The sequence below is a fragment of the Schistocerca serialis genome, chromosome 4 (genome assembly GCF_023864345.2).
Source record: "Schistocerca serialis cubense isolate TAMUIC-IGC-003099 chromosome 4, iqSchSeri2.2, whole genome shotgun sequence".
Taxonomy (NCBI): Eukaryota; Metazoa; Arthropoda; class Insecta; order Orthoptera; family Acrididae; genus Schistocerca; species Schistocerca serialis.
In genome coordinates, this window is record NC_064641.1 from 68,823,976 (window position 1) to 68,848,562 (window position 24,587).

At 41.0% G+C, this 24,587-nt stretch overlaps 1 protein-coding gene across 1 annotated transcript in view; it reads left to right on the top strand.

The window, feature by feature from the left end:
- The first annotated feature begins 208 nt into the window (after positions 1–208).
- The window catches only part of LOC126474238 (aminopeptidase N-like), a 38,460-nt gene continuing 14,081 nt past the window's right edge, over positions 209–24,587 (top strand). The window contains exons 1-4 of the mRNA XM_050101702.1: positions 209–466; positions 3,244–3,350; positions 5,248–5,415; positions 7,665–7,976. Coding sequence (XP_049957659.1) covers positions 209–466; positions 3,244–3,350; positions 5,248–5,415; positions 7,665–7,976 — 845 coding nt within the window. The remainder of the gene's footprint in view (positions 467–3,243; positions 3,351–5,247; positions 5,416–7,664; positions 7,977–24,587) is intronic.

Sequence of the window (24,587 nt, forward strand, 5' to 3'; positions counted from 1 at the left end):
TTCTAAAAACTGCTTCATCATTATGTCAAGTCCTCAGGTTTGATATACATAAAATTAAAATATGAAGAGATTGTTTAGCGACGAGAGGAGGGCAGAGAAAAATAAGAGATATGGTGAAAATACCAGGAAAGGAAAGTTAGAGCAAGTCCGAATTGATGAAGAAATGAGAGCAAGTGATGAAAGTGATAAGAGAAGTTAGCTCTTTGCCATGCACCCAACAGCAGATGACGTCTGTTTCCCTGTGTTTGTCACTCACTGCTTTAACGACTGTTGTGTTGGCTGCCCTGACAAGCAGCAGAGCCTCACCCTCCAGGGCCAGACGAGCGTGACAGCGCAGGTGGTGCGTGACATGGCGCAGCTGGTGCTGCACGCCGCAGGCAGCATCTCCTCCCTCACTCTTCGGTTCCAAGGCGGCGACGTCATCGCCTCCAGCTACGAGCAGCCTCAAGACGGCCGGGACTTCTTGGTGGTGTCCCTATAAGAGCAGGTGAGAGATCATAAAATTTCTACAGCAGAGTTCATCCACATTCTACACCAGAATAAATTCTTGGTAGCCGCATATCTGAACTGCAATGAAAGAAGTGAGACCATCACACAAGAAGGTAGTATGTATCATCATTTAATAGTGTAAACAAATGTGGACATTGAGGAACTTATATTAAGAAACACAAATTTTTCTCCGGTTTCAATTAAAAAATATTCTAGACTTTTAGCTCAAAATAATAAGAAAGACAACAGTATATATTCTATTTCTTCCGTTTACCTTCAGGGAAATATTCACTGAAAAGGTACATTTAATTGAGTTTCATAAAGTGTGTACGTTGACTCTCCGAATTAGCTGTTTCTGCATTTTACTCTTTGCTCTCACAAATTTTTAATACCACTAGCTCATATTACGTACACTATTGGCCATTAAAACTGCTCCAACAAGAAGAAATGCAGATGATAAACGGGTATTCATTGGACAAATATATTATACTAGAACTGACAAGTGATTACATTTTCATGCAATTTGGTTGCATAGATCCTGTGAAATCAATACTCAGAACAACCACCTCTGGCCGTAGTAACGGCCTTGATATCCCTGGGCATTGAGTCAAACTGAACTTGGATGGCGTGTACAGGTACAACTGTCCATGCAGCTTCAACACGATACCATAGTTCATCAAGAGTAGTGACTGGCGTATTGTGACGAGCCAGTTGCTAGGCCACCATTGACCAGACGTTTTCAACTGGTGAGAGATCTGGAGAGTGTGCTGGCCAGGGCAGCAGTGGAACATCTTCTGTATCCAGAAAGGCCCATACAGGACCTGCAACATGCGGTCGTGCATTATCCTGCTGAAATGTTGGATTTAGCAGGGATCGAATGAGGGGTAGAGCCACGGGTCGTAACACATCTGAAATCGGTTGGAAACTTTCCTCATGTCAGCACGTTTCAGGTGTCGCCACCGGTGCCAACCTTGTGTGAATGCTCTGAAAAGCTAATCATTTGCATATCACAGCATCTTCTTCCTGCCGGTTAAATTTCGAGTCTGTAGCACGTCATTTTCGTGGTGTAGCAATTTTAATGGCCAGTAGTGTAGTTTATCAGATATTATTAAAATTCCAGTTGCAAATCTACAAATACCTGTCGAACAGACAGTTTTACAATGTTCATTTGTTTCTGACACATATTTTAAAAAGTATATACTTTGGTTAAAAGGTAATGGAGGATGAAGAGAGAGCTGGTTAGAGACAAAATAGTGGCGGTTCGATTATAATGTTACGGGTTGCATACCCCACAAATCAAGTAATTGATGCTAGATCAGGGGTAACGGGTTCCACCTTTCTCGCTGCAGTTAATCGAACATGACGAGCCAGAGCTGTGGCGCTGCGGTCGCTTCGTACTCGTCGACACGTTCTCTCTTACTCAAACATGCTGGACCGTAAGGCTAGTTGTGACTTGTTGTTAGCACAGAAGATGAGTACACAATCTTACTGCTGTAATGTAGCAGTGACAAGGCGAAATGACCGAATTCTGGGGTCAGATAGCCATTAACGAAGCTGTGTTCTATAAGACTAGAGGGGGTGCGACGAAAATTACCTGTTGCAAAAGACACCGTTGCAGATGCGTTCCACTAGAGGAGGAGTGATATCTGGAATAAGTTCAGATGAAAAGCATACAAATTTCGTCCAATGCAAACAAAATGGTTCTATTCTTTATTCCACCTCCACCATGAGAAAACAATTGCGCTGTGACAAACGGAAACTGGGCGCACAGTAAAGTCACTCTTATAGCCCTGTGACAAAAAAGCAAGCTGTTCCTGTATTCATTTGCTCGTGGCAACTTGCGTTTGTGGGCAAACGACGAGTTATGAGGCTTATAATTCATTTCTATAATTTATTTTAATAATCAATGATCATTCTGTGACTGCACGTAATCCTCATGTCATGTTTTCTGATACTGTCGTTTAAGACTCGTTAACACCTGGAAAGTCTTCATCTGCCAATGTAATCGTTAGACAATTTCGGAATAGGTATTAAATACTAAATTTGCAGCAGTCTTCGAAAAAGTTTTATATATATTAATGTTTGTATAAACAGAACTATATTTACTGCTCACCGAACGGTCATTATACTGGTATATACCAAACGTCATGCCCAATGGTTGGTTTTGCCATTTAAGGCAAGACGGACGTTTTGTGACATTTCAACTTGCTCTTGAGAATGCTTTCAAAGCCGAAATCATGACTGTATGAAATAAATGAATAGTAATTTACAGTTCAATGGTGGAAATTTATTTCAAAACAGTTTAGTATGTAGCGGGAATGGCGCGAGTCCGCCGTTATACCTGCGATCTCGTGTACTTACTGTCCTTTGTAAGCGAATCGAGTGAACTTGTGCCCAGCAGCAGACTCAGATGATGTGTGGGCTGTGGAAACGGTTCACGAGTCTGGTCTACGGACACACGGGGACAGCGAGTTCCGAGATGACTTCACAGGATACGCTGACGAGTTTAAAGCGAGTTTCTAATCTCTAATGGTTGAGTTACTTCGCTACTAAACTTCGTTACTAAATGAAGGGAATAAAAACATTCGAGTCGTACACTGAGAGAACAGACCAGCTAGTGGAAGTGATTTGTGTAGTTAGATGTAATCAAATTCTTTCTCCCACAATTTTCCATTTGAACTAACATCTGTTCTCAGTACTAACAAAGCGTACCATGGTGCTGCTTCGTGGCTCATTCACGTCTCCATGTTGCAGGTGGCAGAGGACAGCCTTTTGGTGCTGGACATCGTCTTCAGTGCCAACATCGGCGACAGGGAGTCCGGCTTCTCTCGCTATGACTATCAGGGGCGAGACGGGCAAGCGTGAGTATCGTACAGGTCACAGTGCTGTCACCAACAGACACACATTGCGAGACACTGCTCTTGATCCTTAGAAACCGCAATAACCTGTAACGCTACTTGCCAGCTACAAAATATCCTCATGCAATCTATTTTCTAACACTACCCAAATGCATGTTTAGATACTTGTTCGATGTGTACACATTTGGTTGCTGTAGACGAGCAATAATTGGAGACTTGTCTAACTTGGAGGCCATAGGATAGTCAGGCAGAGAGGGTACTAGCAGCTATATCAACGATTGCCGTTATTTTAGTTGAGTAGCAGCGTGCGAGCTGGTGACAACTCGTAGAAATCAGTGGTCACTAATAAAACCTTACATGTATTCTCATATATACTGCATCCTTACTAATTTCAGCTACATGTAAAGTGATATGGTGGTTCTAGTGCACACTTTTCAAAGATGTTTACTCCTCTCACAACATATGTCAAGGCCAGTTGGTAAAGCTTTCATAGCCATGTACAATTCTTGTACAAAAGTTTTCTAGTTGTATTTGTTCCAACCAATTCCTTCAAACATGTTTCTGTTTTGCTCTTAGCTAAATATGTTAATCTACTTTCTTTTCTAAGGAGTTGACTATTATTTGTTACTCATTATTAGCATGCTTCAACTAATAATAATTATTGAGACTACCATATCATTTGAAGCATAGTAGCGATAGGTTGGGTTGATATTGTGCATGTTGTCTTACTGGCAACTACAGGTGGAGAGTGGGGGGGGGGGAGGGGGGAGGGAGAATTGCAAGGGGAGATGCAGTCGTACTATCCGGAGACATGTGTTATCAGTTCAATCAACACTTCATTGTCTTGTCCACAGTGTACGAAAATATCTCGCCTTCAATCTGTCCTCAGACATTACGGATGTTACACATCCTAACTCGAACATAAAGTGATACGTTCCTTTGGCTATATCCCCAGCACTTCCTTATGAAATCGTGTTATGTTCAAATATAGCAATACATTATTATCATTACTTGGAGCTTGTAATACATAAATCAATGAAGAACAGTGAAATCTCCCCACCAGAAAAAACTCACAAAATGCTTCAGGCATTTTTAAAAAGCAGGAATTTCTTCTCGGTGTTTATTCATCAGTAGGAAGTTTGCGCTTTGTGCTTTTCAGTATGACGTGTAACAGGACGAGTTTGTTATTCGGTATGATTGCGACGTGTAATGTTGTCCTTCATTTCTCACTCTTCACTGTCGCATTTATGGGCAGTAACACAACTTTATCAGGGAAGAAGGTGACATAGAGTAGAGTACCAATGGCGAGATTAAAAACGATACATTGCAGAGAATAGTTATCTATCCCGACAGAGCACATTATCAGATACTTTCTCAATCGAATTTCTGTGTCGTTTTGTCATGATCGTGGCAGCTTCTGATTGGAATCTCCTTCCAATGAAATATGAGTGGTGCTTGTCGAAAATTCAGCTATAAGGTTTGGTCATAGGACAGCTCCTATAGATGCTAGACAGTTGATTGCGTTCCCAGTACTTGATCTCCACTCGTACGTTGCAGAGTTCGTTGTAAATCGTATGTCAGAGTTTTCTTTTCAGATTTTCTGATTCATTTCTCTTATAGTTCCACACATTTGCTGTAGGCGTGCCTCTTAGAGACTAACTTTCATTTTGTTCATCTTTTGTAGCTGTTGATATACGTCTTCTGCAGGCGTTACTCAGCTTGTTTCAAGCAAACTTACATCTGGTGATACAGTTAAGTGAAAGGCCGTCTGCTGTGAATTCCTCTGTTTGTATGATCGTGATGCCCACCCCCCTTATGTTGTTGGTAAATTGGTTCCACTGTACGATGACATGAGTAAAATATATACGCAGCGCCTCAGCTACAACGTAACTGTCCACAGGGCCGTATATGCGACGCAGTTCATGCCGAACTACACGCGGCGAGCACTGCCGTGCTACGACGAACCAGCATTGAAGGAGCGCTATCAACTCAACATGCGACTGCGGCCCAAGACGTACCAGGTTACGAGTCCAATGCACGGGCCAGTTACGATGATGAGTAAGCAAAAGTGATTGCTTCCCACAATCCATGTGCGCTATGTAGTTTGAGTCTGACGTAATAGTATACGGTCAGCAAGAAGCACCAATGCAAATACACTCCTGGAAATGGAAAAAAGAACACATTGACACCGGTGTGTCAGACCCACCATACTTGCTCCGGACACTGCGAGAGGGCTGTACAAGCAATGATCACACGCACGGCACAGCGGACACACCAGGAACCGCGGTGTTGGCCGTCGAATGGCGCTAGCTGCGCAGCATTTGTGCACCGCCGCCGTCAGTGTCAGCCAGTTTGCCGTGGCATACGGAGCTCCATCGCAGTCTTTAACACTGGAAGCATACCGCGACAGCGTGGACGTGAACCGTATGTGCAGTTGACGGACTTTGAGCGAGGGCGTATAGTGGGCATGCGGGAGGCCGGGTGGATGTACCGCCGAATTGCTCAACACGTGGGGCGTGAGGTCTCCACAGTACATCGATGTTGTCGCCAGTGGTCGGCGGAAGGTGCACGTGCCCGTCGACCTGGGACCGGACCGCAGCGACGCACGGATGCACGCCAAGAACGTAGGATCCTACGCAGTGCCGTAGGGGACCGCACCGCCACTTCCCAGCAAATTAGGGACAGTGTTGCTCCTGGGGTATCGGTGAGGACCATTCGCAACCGTCTCCATGAAGCTGGGCTACGGTCCCGCACACCGTTAGGCCGTCTTCCGCTCACGCCCCAACATCGTGCAGCCCGCCTCCAGTGGTGTCGCGACAGGCGTGAATGGAGGGACGAATGGAGACGTGTCGTCTTCAGCGATGAGAGTCGCTTCTGCCTTGGTGCCAATGATGGTCATATGCGTGTTTGGCGCCGTGCAGGTGAGCGCCACAATTAGGACTGCATACGACCGAGGCACACAGGGCCAACACCCGGCATCATGGTGTGGGGAGCGATCTCCTACACTGGCTGTACACCACTGGTGATCGTCGAGGGGACACTGAATAGTGCACAGTACATCCAAACCGTCATCGAACCCATCGTTCTACCATTCCTAGACCGGCAAGGGAACTTGCTGTTCCAACAGGACAATGCACGTCCGCATGTATCCCGTGCCACCCAACGTGCTCTAGGAGGTGTAAGTCAACTACCCTGGCCAGCAAGATCTCCGGATCTGTCCCCCATTGAGCATGTTTGGGACTGGGTGAAGCGTCGTCTCACGCGGTCTGCACGTTCAGCACGAACGCTGGTCCAACTGAGGCGCCAGGTGGAAATGGCATGGCAAGCCGTTCCACAGGACTACATCCAGCATCTCTACGATCGTCTCCATGGGAGAATAGCAGCCTGCATTGCTGCGAAAGGTGGATATACACTGTACTAGTGCCGACATTGTGCATGCTCTGTTGCCTGTATCTATGTGCCTGTGGTTCTGTCAGTGTGATCATGTGATGTATCTGACCCCAGGGATGTGTCAATAAAGTTTCCCCTTCCTGGGACAATGAATTCACGGTGTTCTTATTTCAATTTCCAGGAGTGTATTTCACTTTCCACGACAGCAGTTTCGTGGATAGTGTTGGCCGACATTTAAATAAAATGTGTGCATGCAAAGGAAGGGAGAAACTGATAAATATTTTGCTGTCGTAAGGTCCACTGAAGGAATCAAAGCAAGTACAGGCATTCGAAGATCTTTCTCTCATTCAATGCGTTTAATATCTCGAACAGGGTGACCTAGTGCTTGACAGCCGGAATGGATTCCGAAAACATTGCTCTTGCGAAAATCAACTGGAGCTTTTCATACGTGACATTCAGAATTCAAGGTTCAAGGCAGTCATGTTGAAGCAATATTTCTTGACTTACAAAAATCATTCGTCTCACAATCAGTGGTATATTAACAATTATTAACAAAAATACTATCGTATGCTGCATCAACCTAAATTTGTGAAAAATTATGATTCCTTTTTAGAATGGTCACAGCGTGTAATCTTGGATGTAGATTTAACTGCAGGCGTGGCCCCTGGAAATATGTTGGGACCGGAGCCGTCATGTTGCTCATTAATGAGCTTGCAGACAACAGTTACCTAATACTTTTTACAGATGATACACTTGATAAGATTTCAAAGTGGTTCGAATATTGGCCACGCACATCGCAATGCTTATGAGAGTATAGATGTAGATGTACACAACGTTCTGTCAGCTGCATAGTAATGGTGTAGCATTTTAAATATATGTACTTCCAGAATCTCACAAAATGTGACGTGGAGCACTTGTCATTTGCAGATTGGACGCTGAGGGTTTCCGTGGCTACTACTTCGAACAGACGCCCCCGATCAGCGCCTACCAGCTGTCCTGGGTAGTGCACGACATGGTTGGTAGGGTGTCGTCTGGGGACGTCAGCTCTGTCGTCTGGCAAGTGACCTCCGGAAGCGACCAGAACGGTTTCGCGAGCTACATGGGACCTCCTTCTGTGGAAGCTATGGAGCAGCTGCTGGGCGTGCCCCTTACATATTATGATACCAACAAGATGGATCATATGGCTGTACCTGGATATATAGAGGAAAGCATGAGCGGCTTGGGTATCATCACATACACGTAAGGACAACATCAATCTTGTCAATAGCACTGGCAGCGCAGACAATAATTTGCCATACCTACTGAGCCATCTCTCATGGCAGACACAGTTCTGCATCGTTTGTGTCTGAAATTATAGGTTCTACTGGTTACGACCATACGAATAATTAATTTACCTCAATTCAGAAAGTCCTTTCTAAATGTTCTTCATAAAACTCACAGCTTTGCAAGTTAAACTGCCCCCTCTTGGATAGACTTCTAAAACTTCATGCATGCACTTCTCGTGAGTGTCGCTAATACTCCATTTACTGATTACTGTTCTAAGAGAAGATTTTATGTTAGTATTTATCTCCATATGGCGTCAGAGTCTAGGAGAAAATTACAGGTAACAAACACCACCATATTAAAATTCATCGAGACAGTTCATCTTAACAACTAAAGCATTTTATTGTGCTTTAACTTTGACCTTTTTATTTCTACGAATTCTTATCACACGGTGCGATTATAGGAGGACTTGTTCACAAAAATAAAAGATACAGTTTTTCCTCACAGAAGATACAAAACAAAATACATTCTACATGTGCAGTAAAAGTTCTTAGAGGTCATAGCCTGACTGACACAACACTGAGAGATAATGAGAAGTGCGTGTTTTGGGGCACGTTTCGATGTGTATGTAAAACAGTATTGCTTCCAGAATAATCTAGAAATTTCAGTACGTCATATTAGTAAGTAGTACAATTTCTTTTTTTGGGGTAATAACAAAATGAAGAGAAAATATATATTTTATGGCTGCTAAATTCTTAGAAATATAAAGGAAACAAAAGGTATTCGTATAACTACGAAAATAAATTCAGCAACTTTGAAAGTTTCTCACGTCAAAATGTTTGTTTATATTTACTGTTACACCAACATAGTTCCTTTCTGTACTTTAATCCTCTTTCTGAAGCATAATGACGATTCTTACAAGAAACCTCTTGAGTGCGAGGTTGCAAAACGCCAACGATGTTTACGGTATTCGACGCCTTACATATTGTCTACCATGCAACGATAATATTTGTTGGTAATCGCACTAGGCGCCTTGACTTGAGGTAGTCAGTGGTGAGCATAGCATGAGGCTACGGAGCGTAGCTGAACTGTTTATTCTACGAGTAACAACAGGCAGTGCTACTGGTGTTGATACAATGCAGAGCAATGGCAAAGATAAACGAAGTCGCCATTTCATTATTTGATTTCGTCACAAAGCAACCCAAGGAATTCCGCAGAGTAAGAAAGACGTTGCGAATGAAATTTTAACGCTTCGATAACATGAGTCAGTGCAATGTGGTGCCGTATACGCTCGCAAGTGCGGACAGTGTACTTAAGGAGTTCAAATTTTCAAATCTGTATGAATTCCTAATGGACTAAACTGCAGAGGTCATAGGTCCCTAGACTTACACACTACTTAAACTAACATATGCTAAGAACAATACACACACCCATGCTCGAGGGAGGACTCGAACCTCCGGTGGGAGGGGCCGCGCAATTCGTGACATGGCGCCCTAAACCGCGCGGCCATTCCGCGAGGTATATGAGAAGTACAACGATGGCGATCTCCACTTAACAAGTGAAAGTGATACTGAAAGGTGTCAAGCCACGTAGTTCATCATCCTTGTCGGACACGGAGCCACAAATCCCATTCCCAGTGGAAAGTAGTACAGGCTAATCGTTGTCCTACGAGAGAGTGGTAAACATAATTACGTACATGGGAGATCATGAACCGTTATGAACAGATTTCGAATAAGTACGCAGCAATATGACCGTGTAGTGCATAAGGCTCAACCTCGATATTGTGGGGATCAGTGAAGTGAAATGGAAAGAAAGATTTCCAGTCAGGTGAGTATAGGGTAAAATAACAGCAGCAGGAGATTGTATAATGGGAGTAGGATTCGTTATGAACAGGAAGGTACGGCAGAGGGTGAGTTAATGTGAACAGTTGAGTGATGGTGTGTTCTCATCAGAATCGACAGCAAACCAATACCGACGACGATAGTTCAGGTATACATGCCGATGTCGCAAGTGGAAAATAAAGAGAGAGAGAAAGCACACACTGAGCAGCCAGAACATTACTACCACCGACCTACTATCGATATAAATACGTCCAGGCGGCGGCAGCGTCACCTGGCGATGAATGACTGCTAGTCAGACACATGCACGACGCATGTAGCGTCAGTGAGTGTACTGTCCGTGTGCACAATGGGGAAGACGCGCCATGTGAGTTTGGCCAATGGCAGACTGTAAGGGCGTGGAGTCTCGGTACGACAATTTCGGAAATTGAGCGACTTGTTGGGTGTTCGCAGAGTGCTGTTGTTAGTGTCTTCAACACATGGCGAAACCAAACTGAAATCATGTCCAGACGTGAGGGGTTGGGCGATCACATATCATTAAGATATCAGACGTCGTAGCCTGGGCAGACTGCTAAAAGACTTTAATGCTGGGCGGAGTAAAGTGTGTCTGTACATGCAGTGCACCGATCACATCAAACGATGGGCCTCCTCAGCTGATGACCCATCCACATGCCAAAGCTGACACCATGATATCGACAGTTACGACTGAAATGGCCACGTGACCATCGGCACTGGGCGTTGGCCCATTGGCAGAGCGTTGCATGGTCTGATGATCCAGAGACTTTCTTCATCATGCCCACGGGAGGACGCGAACCCTTTGTCTTCCAGGGGAACAGCTCCATGACACCTGTATTGCAGGACTGAGACTAACTGGTGGCGGCTCCATTATGCTCTGGAGGCATCCATGGTCCCAGTGTTGCTCGTGCAAGGCACCATGACGGCCAAGAAGTGTTGTACATGACGATCATGTTTCCCAATGACAGTGACATGTTTCAGCTAGATAATCCGTCATGTCACAAGGGCAGGAGTGTCATGGTGTTGTTAGAGGATATAGTGGCGGGTTTCAGTTAATTTGCTAGTCCCCCAACTCGCCAGATCTGAAACCGATCAAACAAATCTCGGATGTGTTGAACGTGGCGTTAGAGCTCATCCCCAACCTCTCCAGAATTTGCGGGAATTAGTGTGACTAGTGTGTGCAGATGTGGCGACAATTCCCTGCAGCAACCTACTAAGGCTTGGTTGTTTCTATGCGACGACGCGTCGCCGCTGTTATCCGTGGAAAAGGTGGACATCCGGTTGTTGGGTAGATGGTCATAATGTTCTGGATAATCAGTTTACGAGGATATTGAACGGGTAATTCAGTACGTAAATGGAGATGAAAATCTAATAGGCGTGGGGGACTGCAATGCAGTTGTAGGGAAGGAGTAGAAGAAAGGATTGCGGGACAACTGGGCTTGGCATTGGAGAATCGAAGCATTAGAAATGTGATGCTACAGACGAATGTTGAAAATAGGTGACTGATAAGGTAAGGAATGAGGAGATTCAATGCAGAATCGGAGAGAAAAGGAATATGTGAAAACAGTGGCGAGGGGAAGCGACAGGACGATAAGACGTCTGTTAAGACATCAGGGAATGACTTCCATAAAACTGGTGGGAGCTGTAGAGGGCAAAAAGTGTAGAGGAAGACAGAGACTGGAATACATTCAACAATAATTGGGGACGTAGGTTGCAAGTAGTACTCTGAGATGAAGAGGTTGGCACAGGAGAGGAATTCGTGAAGAGCTGCATCAAGCCAGTCAGAAGACTTATGACTCAAAAAAAAAGTAGGAATGAGAGAGGAGTAAGACTAATTGAGTAATGCAATAAACATCAGTTAGTATGAGCGACTACTCTGTTCACGAAGCACAAGAGGAAGAGGTATACTGGGAAATGACAGGGAGACACCATAAGATTTCTGTTAGATTACATCATGGTCAGGCAGAGATTCCGAAATCAGATACTCGAATGTAAGGCGTACCCAGGAGCAGACATTGACACAGATCATAATTTACGTGTAGTGCAGAGTATGCTGAAGTTTAAGAGACTAGTCGGGAAGAATCAGTGCTCAAAGAAGTGGGATATGAAAGTACTAAGGAATGAAGAGATGTTCTCTGAGGCTATAGACACTGCAGTAAGAAATAGCTCAGTAAGGTTTTCAGTTGAGGAAGAATGGACATCTCTGAAAGGAAAATCACAAATTTTGGATGGACAAGCATTGGTACCAAGAAGGTAAATGCGAAGAAATCATGGATAAGAGAAGAAATACTTCAGTTGATCGATGAAAGAGTACGAAAATGTTCAAGGCAATCCAGGAATACAGAAATACAACTCACTTAGGAATCAAATGAACAGAAAGTACGCGGAAGCTAAGGGGAAACGGCTCCATGAAAAATGTGAAGAAATTGAAAAAGAAATGATTTTCGGGAGGACACACTCGGCATATAGAAAAGTTAAAACGGGAAGGGTTGTAACATTAAGAGTGCCATGTGAATTCCACTCTTAAATGCAGAGGAGAGAGCTGGTAGTAGGAAAGAGTACATTGAAAGCCTCTATGAGCGAGAAAACTTGTCTGACAACGCTTTAGAAGTAGAAACAGGAGTCGATATAGAAGCGATAGGGGATCTACTATTACAATCAGAATTTAAGAGAGCTTTGGATCACTTAAGATCAATTGAGGCAAAAGATTTCGATAACAGTCCATAAGAACTTCTAAAATCATTGCGCGAAGTGGCAACAAAACGACTGTTCACGTTGGTGTGTAGAATATATGAGTCTGGCAATGTACCATTTGACTTTCGGAAAAGCATCATACGCACAATTCCGAAGATTGCAAGAGCAAACAATGCGAGAATTATCGCACTATCAGCTTAACAGTTCATGTAGCTGAGTTGCTGACAAGAATAATACACAGAAGAATGGAAAAGAAAAATGAGGATGTGTTAGATGACGATCACTTTGGCTTTAGGAAAGTTAAAGGCGCCAAAGGTGCGCTTAATAAATAATGAGAGCAAGACTGAAGAAAAATCAAGACACGTTCATAGAATTTTTTGACCTGGAAAAAGTGTTCGGCAATACCAAATGGTGCAAGTTATTAGAAATTCTGAAAAAGTATGAGTAAGCTATAAGGAAAGACAGGTAGAAGAGTATAAGCACAAGAACCAAGAGAAGAAGATAAGAGTGAAAGACCAATAACGAAGTGCGCAGATTAAAAACGGTGTAAGACAGGGACGTAGTCTTTCACCCCTGCTGTTCGCTCTATACATAAAAAAAGCAACGATGCAAATAAAATAAAGGTTCAACAGTGAAATTAAAATTAAAGATGAAAGGATATCAATGATAAGATTTGTTGATAACGTTGCTATTTTCAGTGAAGAAGAATAATTACAGGATATGCTGAATGGAATGAGTGGTCTAATGAGTACAGAATACGGACAGAGAACAAATCGAAGGATGACAAAAGTATTGAGAAGTATCAGAAATGAGAATATCGAGAAACTTAACATCAGGATCGGTGATCACGAAGTAGAAGAAGTTAAGGATCTCTGCTACCTAGGCATCAAAATAACTCATGACAGACGGAACAAGGAGGACATAAATATAGACTGCCAAATAGGACATTGTTGGCCACGAGAAGTCTAATAGCACCACTTCATTTAAGGAAGAAATTTCTGACAAGATACGTTTGGAGCAATGAATTGTATTGCAGTGAAACATGGCAATGGGAAAACCGTGATTACTTCAGAATTGGAAGACGTAACATAAAAAATGACAAACAAAGCTTAAAATTGACGATGAACAGCAAACTGTGAAATCGGCCAGAAAATTTGCAGATGAGATGAAAAGAACTTATCCCATCACTCAGTAAGGAATTCGTTTTCAACTCTGATCGTTCGGAATCTGAAGGGGAAATACATATGAGAGGAACCCTGGGAAAGTGCAAGAGAGTTGTATCAAAATCAGTTACCATCAATGCCTTAATGCATTCCTATACAATTATGTCGATTGTTAATGTGGATAATAAATTGGCCTGGAAGTTATGTATTATCTTGCGAGAAGTTGGAATTGCTCTGCCCCATACGGTTCTTTCCTGCATGTTTAATCTTGCAAGGGTAGCAGGAAATATTGCGTCACAGCGAGCATGAGTGGGAAAATGAGCGTAAAAGAACAACAACTACGGTATGAGCGCTGCTTTTGGCCTTTAGCTTGTCCAAGTAACTCGCTTTTGCTTGAGTCCTAGTCTGCGTATACAAATCATGCACCTTTAGAGCAAACTTACTCTTCTGAAAAGTGTGAGACACTGCAGTACACACCGCATGAATTCTTTATGAGTGGATGCCTAGCTGAATTGTAAGTAGGCTGTTTAGGTTTTCTTATTGGTAACGCCACGTACCGCTCTGTATGAAAAATGACTGGCTGTGCTGTGTGCAGTCTGTGGCTAGTTTGCATTGTTGTCTGCCATTGTAGAGTTGGGCAGTTGGCTGTTAACAGCGCGTAGCGTTGCGCAGTTGGAGGTGAGCCGCCAACAGTGGTGGATGTGGGGAAAGAAATGGCGGAGTTTTGAAATTTGTTAGACTGGATGTCATGAACTGCTATATATATTATGACTTTTGATGATATTAAGGTAAATACATTGTTTGTTCTCTATTAAAATCTTTCATTTGCTAACTATGCCTATCAGTAGTTAGTGCCTTCCGTAGTTTGAATCTTTTATTTAGCTGGCAGTAGTGGCGCTCGCTGTACTGCAGTAGTTCGAGTAACGAAGATTTTTGTGAGGTAAGTGATTTGTGAAAGGTATAGATTAATGTTAGTCAGGGCCATTCTTTTGTAGGGATGATTGAAAGTCAGATTCCGTTACGCTAAAAATATTGGGTGTCAGTTTAAGCACAGTCATGTATAATTGTTCAAAGGGGACGTTTCATATGTCGACCCTCAGCCGAAGATACCTCACTGGAATCTTCTGATTTTTTCTTGTAGTTTGTGTAATTAGTGTAGGTTTTGTTTATTGCTAGCGCGTAATTGTAGAGAGAATTTCCTTTGTAGTGTAGTTTTTCATTCTTGTACAGTAAAACAGTTGTGGCATGCATGTAGATTTGCACCAAGTATTTCGCAGCTGCGCTTGCAATTAACGAGATATTATTTTCAGTGCTACGTTAATGTGTTCCCTTATTTTTGCTCTTCAAATTGTGCTTTTCTGTGTTATCGTGTGAAATATTGTGACAATAATGGCGTGTGAAAAAGTAATACTAGGCTCCAAAGTAAACTGAGAAATGACAGTGAAGACGAAAGCAGTGTGTTAGCGCCACCGTGTAATGAATTACCTAATGTTCAAAGTAGTAATTTGGTAATTGTGCATAGGGAAATGGAGCGGGCTGCAAATAATGGTGTAGGCAGTGAAACAATTAGTGAACAGGGAAGCATTATCGATTGATCGGTCAGCAACAGCTTGCCTCAGGAATCCGAAAGGACAGGACACAATCTCGCAAATACTGTAGATTCAGGTTTTGGGTCCTCACCGTTTTCTCAAATAAGTCAAGACACATTTTCTGCTTGTCAAAATGTGAATGTTGCCGGTGCAAATTCACTGCCGAAAAGCACTGAGGAACCTGTTTCAGACACCAGTGCATTGTTATTACAATTAATACAACAAATGGGACAAACACAGCGAAAGCTTCAAAAGTTAGACACAATGGAACAAAATCTTCAAAAGTTAGACACAATGGAAGAAAATCTTCAAAAGTTAGACACAATGGAACAACACCAGAGACAAACACAGCAACAGTTAGACGCAATGGAACAAAATCTTCACACCATGCTTGAACAAACACATGAAGATTTAACTACTGAGTTACATAAAATAGAATCGAAATGTCAAAAAGTCTGTAATGACGTAAAAACACAAATTTGTGAGCATTTTCAACCTATTTTTTCGCGGCATGAAAATGCATAACAGAATCACGAAGCAGCCATAAAAGAACTGCAAACTATTGTTCATGAAAATCATGAGACCTTGCAAGCTAAAATTGATTCAGTTGCATCTACCGATTCGGTTACGCAACTTGCAAAAACTCAGGAAAACTTAAAGGACACAGTGGAAAGACACATGGAGGAAATTAGTTCATTATCAGAGAAAGTAGTTAAACTTTCGGATCAGCTAAATAATATATCTACGAAGGTAGATGATAATCTGAATGACACAAAACCGGTAGTCTTTAATGACACAGAAGAGTGCAAACAAATTAGGAAATTCAAACAAAATCAGAATCAAATTAATACGCAACACCAAAGAAAAATCCGGGAAATACAAGATCAGCTGACACAGGTAATACAAGAATTACGTATTTCAGAGGCCACTCGCGCTCCAATACGGGAAGAGGGACATAGAAATACGGAACAGCCACAAAATAATAACTCAGGGCACTTCGGAAATTATGAAAGCAATTGGCAAGGTACACCGAATTTTGAGATGAAACCGCCGAAACGACGTAACAATGATCGACATGCGACTCGCCGACATGATGATTTTGACTATAAGCTGTTCATTACTACACGTAAATTCAAAACATTTAAGAATTCTGGCAACGACATTCATCCACAAGCATGGCTCCATCAATTCTCTCATTGTTTTCCTCCCAACTGGTCATTAGAGCACAGATTAGAATTTATGTGTGGCTACTTAGAGAATGAACCATCTGTAAGAATGCGATCGGTCATTCACGATTGCCACAGTGGAGGAGAATTTTACCATGCCTTCCTCTCAGCATATTGGTCTCAAGCTACACAAGACCGAGTAAAACATAGCATCATGATGATGAAACACTTTGAACAATCTGAATTTTCCAGTCTTGTCAAATATTTTGAAGACATGTTGCATAAGAATCAATATCTTTCAAACCCATACAGCCATTCAGAACTCATCCGCATTTGCTTAATGAAATTGCCTGAACATTTAAGAAATATTATTTTGGCAGCGCGTTGCAAAGACGACATTGAAGCTTTTCAGGGACTCTTACAAGAATTAGAAATTGACACAGACAGTCGCAGGATGTGAAAACAGGAAAACAATCACTACAGGTCACATCCATCACAATTCCGTGGCGAACAGAAACAATAACTTGACACGACAAGTCTATTCTTACAACGCAAATCGTGACCAAAACAGACACCACCCATATGACAACCACTGGCAGAGTGATAATAGTTACAGAGAAAGATCACACTTCCGTAATTATGAATATGACAGAGATAACCATAGAAACAGACAATATGGAAACCAAAACAATTATTATCAAGGGAGACAGAATAACTTCAGACGCAATGGTCCACCACGCAGTTACGATTCCGGGTGAAATTCTCCACCACATGACCGACAAACAAGAAACTATGTAAATTACCGACAAAACGACAGACCCGAATTCCATCAGAACTGGCGAGCTTCAAACAGGGCAGGGCCTTCTCGTCAAGGTGAATTTGTAGAAGTTAGGTCTCCTAATCCCAATAACGACGTACACCAACAAAGAGTTAGCAGACAATGACTCGCACCGCAGGCAGCCACGTGCGCCGGCTGGCTCAGAGAAAAGTAACATAGACGCTAACCTTGAGAAAAATTTTAGTATTCCTTAGCGACGTATACCGCATGATAATTGCGTTCAAGTTAAAACTCTGCATACTAGGAAGGGTAAAGAATTGCACCAATTTTCACATGTAAAACTATTTATTGAGAGATAATCTGTTTTTTTTTAACTTAATTTTTGCTACAAAAATTTTTCACTTTACATTACTAGTATGCTTTGTCAGACTTAGAAACTGTTAAGATGCAACAATGTTTGAAGTTAAATATCCAGTCAAGAACCAAGAGAACTTATTTAAACAGAAATTACGAATGCATTGTTATTGTGAACAGATGACACAGTGTTATTGTGTGTGTACATTCTTGCTTGTTAGTTGCGCAATTACATAACGACTATAAGACTCACATACTTAGAACATTTACCAGTGCTGCTAATGAGATTTTAATGCAACATTTTGGTTTACTTGAAAATATATTCTGGATTTAAAGTACTTTCTGTGAGATACCACATGACACAGTGGTTAGTTTATGTGACAGCTACAAGATTTTATCACGACGCTACTAATGAGTGACAATTTACAATGTTGCTTTTGCGGTGTATCCGTTTTATATCTGCACAGTTTTTCTGAATTCTTCTGGAAAGTAAAACATGTTTTAGTAGTAACTTTTGTGGTATGGCTACAATGAGACAGCCTTTTCCGTAGCACAACAATACGTTACAGCACAGTACTTTCTTTATCATAGCAATAAGCATAATAACTAAGATATCTATACGCAAAGCATTTCACTTTTGTTTATCATGATCTGCAGAACTTAGCTTTCGGAGGACAATAACTACGACACTTCCACAGAGATTATCTTACAGCAAGACGCACATTTAGCGCTACAGGACACGTATTTGAGTGATTAATTTTGTACTTAAATCACTTATTTTTAAAGATATTTGAAGTACAATGATACAAAGGTCTTCCGTGATACATTTCATTCCATTGCTGTAATCTATAACACCTGAGGGTATAATTACATTAATCCTCAGGGGGGTACACGCTTACTTTGTGTACCATGTGTCTGGCAAACACAAGGAGCCCTAGCTAATATGGTATTTGCTTATACAACTTTACACATCGGTACCATATTTCTCTAACACATAAATTACACAGCTATCTGATCATTTAACTGAGAGAGACAAACATTTTTTTTACTACGTCAGTGACAGATGTTTACGCAATTACACAACTGGATAACTTCACACTTATGAAATTGTATTTTGTCTGTACTGTGTGAACCCTTCAAATTTTTCGGAACCATTGTGATACTATGAGAGCTTTGAATGATGTATTTGGTATGGGATCATGATTTTTAAAGTACATTTGAGGTAGATGACACTATTGAAATGAGCAGAGTATTCTTCTTAGGTTTTGAAATTATTGGAGGAAGCTATGACGATTTTGAGAATTGACTGAGATGTTATGATATTATTATGATGACGATGTGTATTATGCTGTTGATATATGTTTATGATCAATAAGATGATGCTACCGTGTATGAGGAATTGGATTATGCTACGTATTTCTTATGATGAAATATTGAAGAAGTGTTGATGAATATGTATATGTATAATAAGGTAAGGAATAATGAGTAGTGGTTAGGGACTCTGATTTGTGGAAAAGGATGTTGGAAACCAAGAATCGTACTTTAAGAATTATGAAATGTGTGTACATGCGTGAATATATTACAATGCTGTCGAAAATTTTTTGGACACTGTTATATTTATAGGATTTTATTTTCTACACATTTGTAACGCAAATTCTCAACCTGTGAAAATATTTTTATATGAGACTGTCACTGTAGTGGAAACTGTAGTCATAAATATTTCAGTAAGAAAGGTAAGTGACCTTGACGTAATGCGTCTTGAGCGGCCAGCTGTGTCAGATGCCTGAAGAAAAAGCCATTAGTGGGTACCTTTCAGAGGCACAGGTAAAAAAAAAACAAAGGGAGGCCATTATCCTCGCTATTGACATTTCTTCGTAGAAAGCATCGCAAATACGACACACTCAAACTTGAAAACATATGATTACACTGTGGAGCTCTTAATTTATGATATTTACTGAAATGCCTAATGAAATGATGAGAAACATTTTACATTTATTGTCTTTCTAGTTGAGAGATTCTTTTGCCTTTGGAGACACCATTTGCCTAGTGAATGACGTTTCATGCAATGCTCTATATAGGCTATATGTATTTGCTCATTTCGTTTAATGTCTAGTTTCTAGCTGCACTGCAGCGTTGGTTATTATAAAATTTAATAGATGTACTAATATCACTATTTTCTGTCTACAGACCCAGGAAAGAATACATTTATGATGTACTTTCTTAGAAAAGAGAGCACAAATAGACATTTCCCTTCACAGGAACTGCATAAATAATTTTTTAAACGATTTGGTAACTTGTCTGCTACAGCAACTTATCGTGATGCATCACTCTAGTATTAAGATGTGACATAGGTATTAGACATGGCCATCTTTAGTGTAATATTTTTTCTGATTGAGCTTTGTCATGTTTAGATATAAGTTATTGCATTTGCTGCTGCTGTTTGCCAGGCATAGTGCTACTAAATTTCACTTTGTATTACTCTGTTAAGCTAGGTTTACTACTGGTTTATTTTTCTTGTTGCTGCACATTGGCTCATATTAGTTGTAATGTTGAATTGCTTGGTAATTTAGATTTATTGCAGCTTGCTTTGACAATTTCCATTTTTTTCATTGCTGTTTGTATTAATTGTTTTATGCTGCTGCATTGCCTTGTCCCTTAGTTTAGCATCTAAGCTCAGTAGATTTAAGTTAGATTAAGAGGGGGTAGACTATATAAGAGAATGAGTTGCGATGAATTGGAAGGAATGCATTGAGAAGTTTTACGAAAAAAGTACAGAAAGCAGGTATAGATAGCACTTTTTGAAATAATGAAGAACGAAGGGAGATCTCCAAGAAGTAAAGAAAGTTTTGTTTGCAAGATACTGCAGCAAAACAAACCCTGTCCTTTCCCTTTCTGTTATTCCGCTATGTGTTTGTGTACTCTTGTATATTTGTGTTCTTCCTGTCTTTATGTCTTTATCTGATGAGAGTTACATTGTAGAATTTTTCTGATAATATGTTATTTACTATGAGAAGATGTTTAAACATTATTTATTCTGTTTTGTTGCTCATATGTGAAGGTGATGTTTCAAAAGTTATTCTGATCTTTATGTATGTACTTATGTCATAATTCCTGTAACACTGATGTATCTGTTTATTTCTATTCTTTTGTAAAGTCTGTACTACTACAGAGTTATCTGTATTGTTATGTTCTTTAATGACGTATTTTGTACCTTTGTAATTGTATTCTTATGTTATAAAATTGTAATTGACACCAGTTCATCATATTATTAACTTGTAAGTTCCATTTCACTGTACACGTTTCTGTTGGTCATAGTATATGGACAATATGTGAGAAGTAGGGACTGTTAGTGTTTGCATGTGTGTTAATAATTCAGCAAGGGACTGGATAACAGCATTGCTGGTTCTAAGGACAATTCCAAAAAACTTTGTGAGTGCACAAGTGGTGGTTATGGACTTGCTATATTATCCACAAGACTCTTCAATGGTGATTGTGCACCTGCACAGTCACAACAGATGGCTGCTGGCCATCTCTACAAGGACTACAGTGGATCTGCATCTTTGATGACCCACCAATACCATCATTTCTACAAGGACTACAGTGGGTCTACACCTTTGCTGACTCACCAGTACCATTATTTCTACAAGGACTGCAGTGGGTCTGCACCTCTGGTGGCCCACCAATACCGTAATCTCTACTCTGTGATGACCTACCTACCAATATCCTTCAAAACTTCGAATGACTATGCTGTGGGTTTGCTCTGTTGTGACCCATTACCTGTCTGCAAGTCAAGAGTCAGCATTGTCTTTCTGTTGGAAGGACAACACTACTTCTTCAAGACTGCATGGAAATCCACTACTTCCTTGTGCATTGTCTTTTACTGCTCAGACTTTGAGAAAAGAAACGGCAGTTTTACTGTGATGAATGATCAGGACTGTCTTTATGGACTGTGAGAAAATTTTAGCTTTTGAGCGACATTGTATTAATAAGTGTGTGCATTTGATATCTTTCTTACTGTAATTATGAAAAATTTTTTCAGATCTGTATTGGTCAGTGCCCAAAACAATTTGTAAAATTTTTTGTGGGGAGCATGGGGGCTATATAAGTAGGCTGTTTAGGTTTTCTTATTGGTAACGCCATGTAGCGCTCTCTATGAAAAATGACTGGCTGTACTGTGTGCAATCTGTGGCTAGTTTGCATTGTTGTCTGCCATTGTAGCATTGGGCAGTTGGCTGTTAACATCGCGTGGCGTTGCGCAGTTGGAGGTGAGCCGCCAGCAGTGGTGGATGTGGGGAAAGAAATGGCGGAGTTTTGAAATTTGTTAGACTGGATGTCATGAACTGCTATATATATATTATGACTTTTGATGATATTAAGGTAAATACATTGTTTGTTCTCTATTAAAATCTTTCATTTGCTAACAATGCCTATCAGTAGTTAGTGCCTTCCGTAGTTTGATCTTTTATTTAGCTGGCAGTAGTGGCGCTCGCTGTATTGCAGTAGTTCGAGTAACGAAGATTTTTGTGAGGTAAGTGATTTGTGAAAGGTATAGGTTAATGTTAGTCAGGGCCATTCTTTTGTAGGGATGATTGAAAGTCAGATTGCGTTGCGCTAAAAATATTGGGTGTCAGTTTAAGCACAGTCATGTATAATTGTTCAAAGGGGACGTTTCAGAATGTTCTGCACGGCTTGTAATTCCCAAGGGATTCGCATTCGATCTTGATGGTGCGAAACCTTGTGATCACTGAGGCGCACCAATTTGCATTAGGTGTGGCCCTCAGCGGTCAAAGGCTGACCATGTGGTCACTTGGTGACAGTGTCTTAGGTGGGCCTAGTCCACAGCTAGGACACACACCTGGCTGTCCCGAGTCCCAGTTTCTGTGTCGCTTTTTCAGAACGCATTAATGGCCGCCGTAATGTAGCCTGAGATTGGTGAAGCATTCCTGTACAATGCAATTGCGAACCAAAAGAAATTCAGTGAACACACAGCTTACAAAACTAATATTCTGCGACGAAAGTTTGGTGCAATAATGATATTTTTCTGACGATTATTTCATGATCTACAAACACAGCCGACTGACAGTTACTATAATAAAGGTAGTTATGCACCTCCAGCGACGAAATCAACGTTATTAAAAATGCTGTGTTATAGGCAATCACGAGTGTTATCATGTAGTGTAATCAACAGTATCACTTATAAAATTACGCGCTCTAGATGTAGGGCATAATATATCTGTTTCATTAAATACTGTTGCAGCAAACAAAAGTAAGCACTCAAAAAGATTTAAAGTATATCGCATATTTAAAACTTACATAAAACATGAAACTAGGATTTCATATATTTATAAGTGTCTACATTTAGCTTAATTATTACTACAGTTCAATTCTTTTATCTTGGCGGCTCGCGCATGCCCGTCCAGACGCGGGAGATTGCTGCGTTGCCAGTTGCACACGACGCACGCGCCAAGAGAAGCAGCACCATAGTATAGCATAGTTCGCAAGCTTACGTTTAGGGGGGAGCGCGCAGTTCATGAAGTAATGCCACCAAGGCCGCATTAAGCCTTTCGTTGCTACAGAGACGTGCTCCCCGCATTCCGCGCTGTGCGCGATTTTGTCGCTGCACTGCTCGCCTGTGCACACACACTTTTGTTGCAGTCGCGAAAGATGGAATATTTCTCAATATTACATACGACACCTATGTGGTACTTAAATTAAATGAGATATCGTTACACAGTAAATTTTATATGAAATTTAGATACCTTGTCCACATTTCATTCGTAACATTGTGGCAACTAAAATCGACCATACGGAAAGTATACTCTATGGACATTTACCTCTGCAAACTCTTCAAAATTTCGTGCAATGGTTTACTATATTTAATGCTGCACAATAACTAGGTTGAACATCGAAACAAAATTAAGTCATTTATGGGGGGAAGGTATCAGTCAAGAAGATGCGTAAAAATCTAATTTTTGGGCCAAATAGTTTTTTGTGAAATCGAATGATAAGTGTGTCAAAGCAGTGAGAACACTATGTGTCTGCACAGGCGAGCAGTGCAGTGATGACAAAATCGCGCACAGCGTGGAATGCAGGGAGCACGTGTCTGCAGCAGCGAAAGGGTTAATGAAGAGACAAAGCACTAGAAATTTCAAAAAATTGCATTCAAACGAATAAAATTCGTGAAGTAAGACATTTCGATATTGTTTTTAAATAAAGAAAATAATACGCAATGCACAAGGTTTGAACTCTACACCCTCCGCTTACTAATCCAACACCTCAACCGTTACGCTACTGCAACTCGTCCTACAATGTAACATCACGAGGTGCCTAACACGTCACGCAAAATACTGTAAACACTGTTAGTATGATTATAAATTACTCACACTTCGTCGAAGTACAATAGGAAATAAACAATTACCGCTGTTCTTTATTACGAAAAAGCGGTTCGAGAGATTGATACAAACACCTTTCCTTGCTATCGCCTGAATTAGAAGACTTATTGCTTGTTTGGTTTAATTAATTAATAGAATATGAAGCAATTGCTATAAAGAACGCTTTTTCCAAACTTTCTATAAAAGAAAATCTGCTATCAAGACATTGCTTTTGCTCTATTACTTTATTTATGACTGAACATTTCTAAAACTGAAACACTCGTCCGTGCTCTGCTCTGCACTCGAGATCTGCCAACGTCGTTCTCTGCTCATTGGCTGACTGTTTTGTGACGTCAGATGCGCAGAACAAACCTAAACTCGGCCGCCAACATATATGACGCGCACTTTAACTACAGATATTAATCACAAACAAGGAATGGTGTTAATTATCAGTGGCACCATATGAAATGAAATGATAATTTTATGAGTTATATGTCACTTTCGGTGCTATAAAATTATTTCATTTTTTAAAAATTACAATGCATTGACAGTATACAATCCATTCTCCTTAATAGCAGTGTCAAAGCTCAAAGGATAACAGATCACAACATATTTCGGC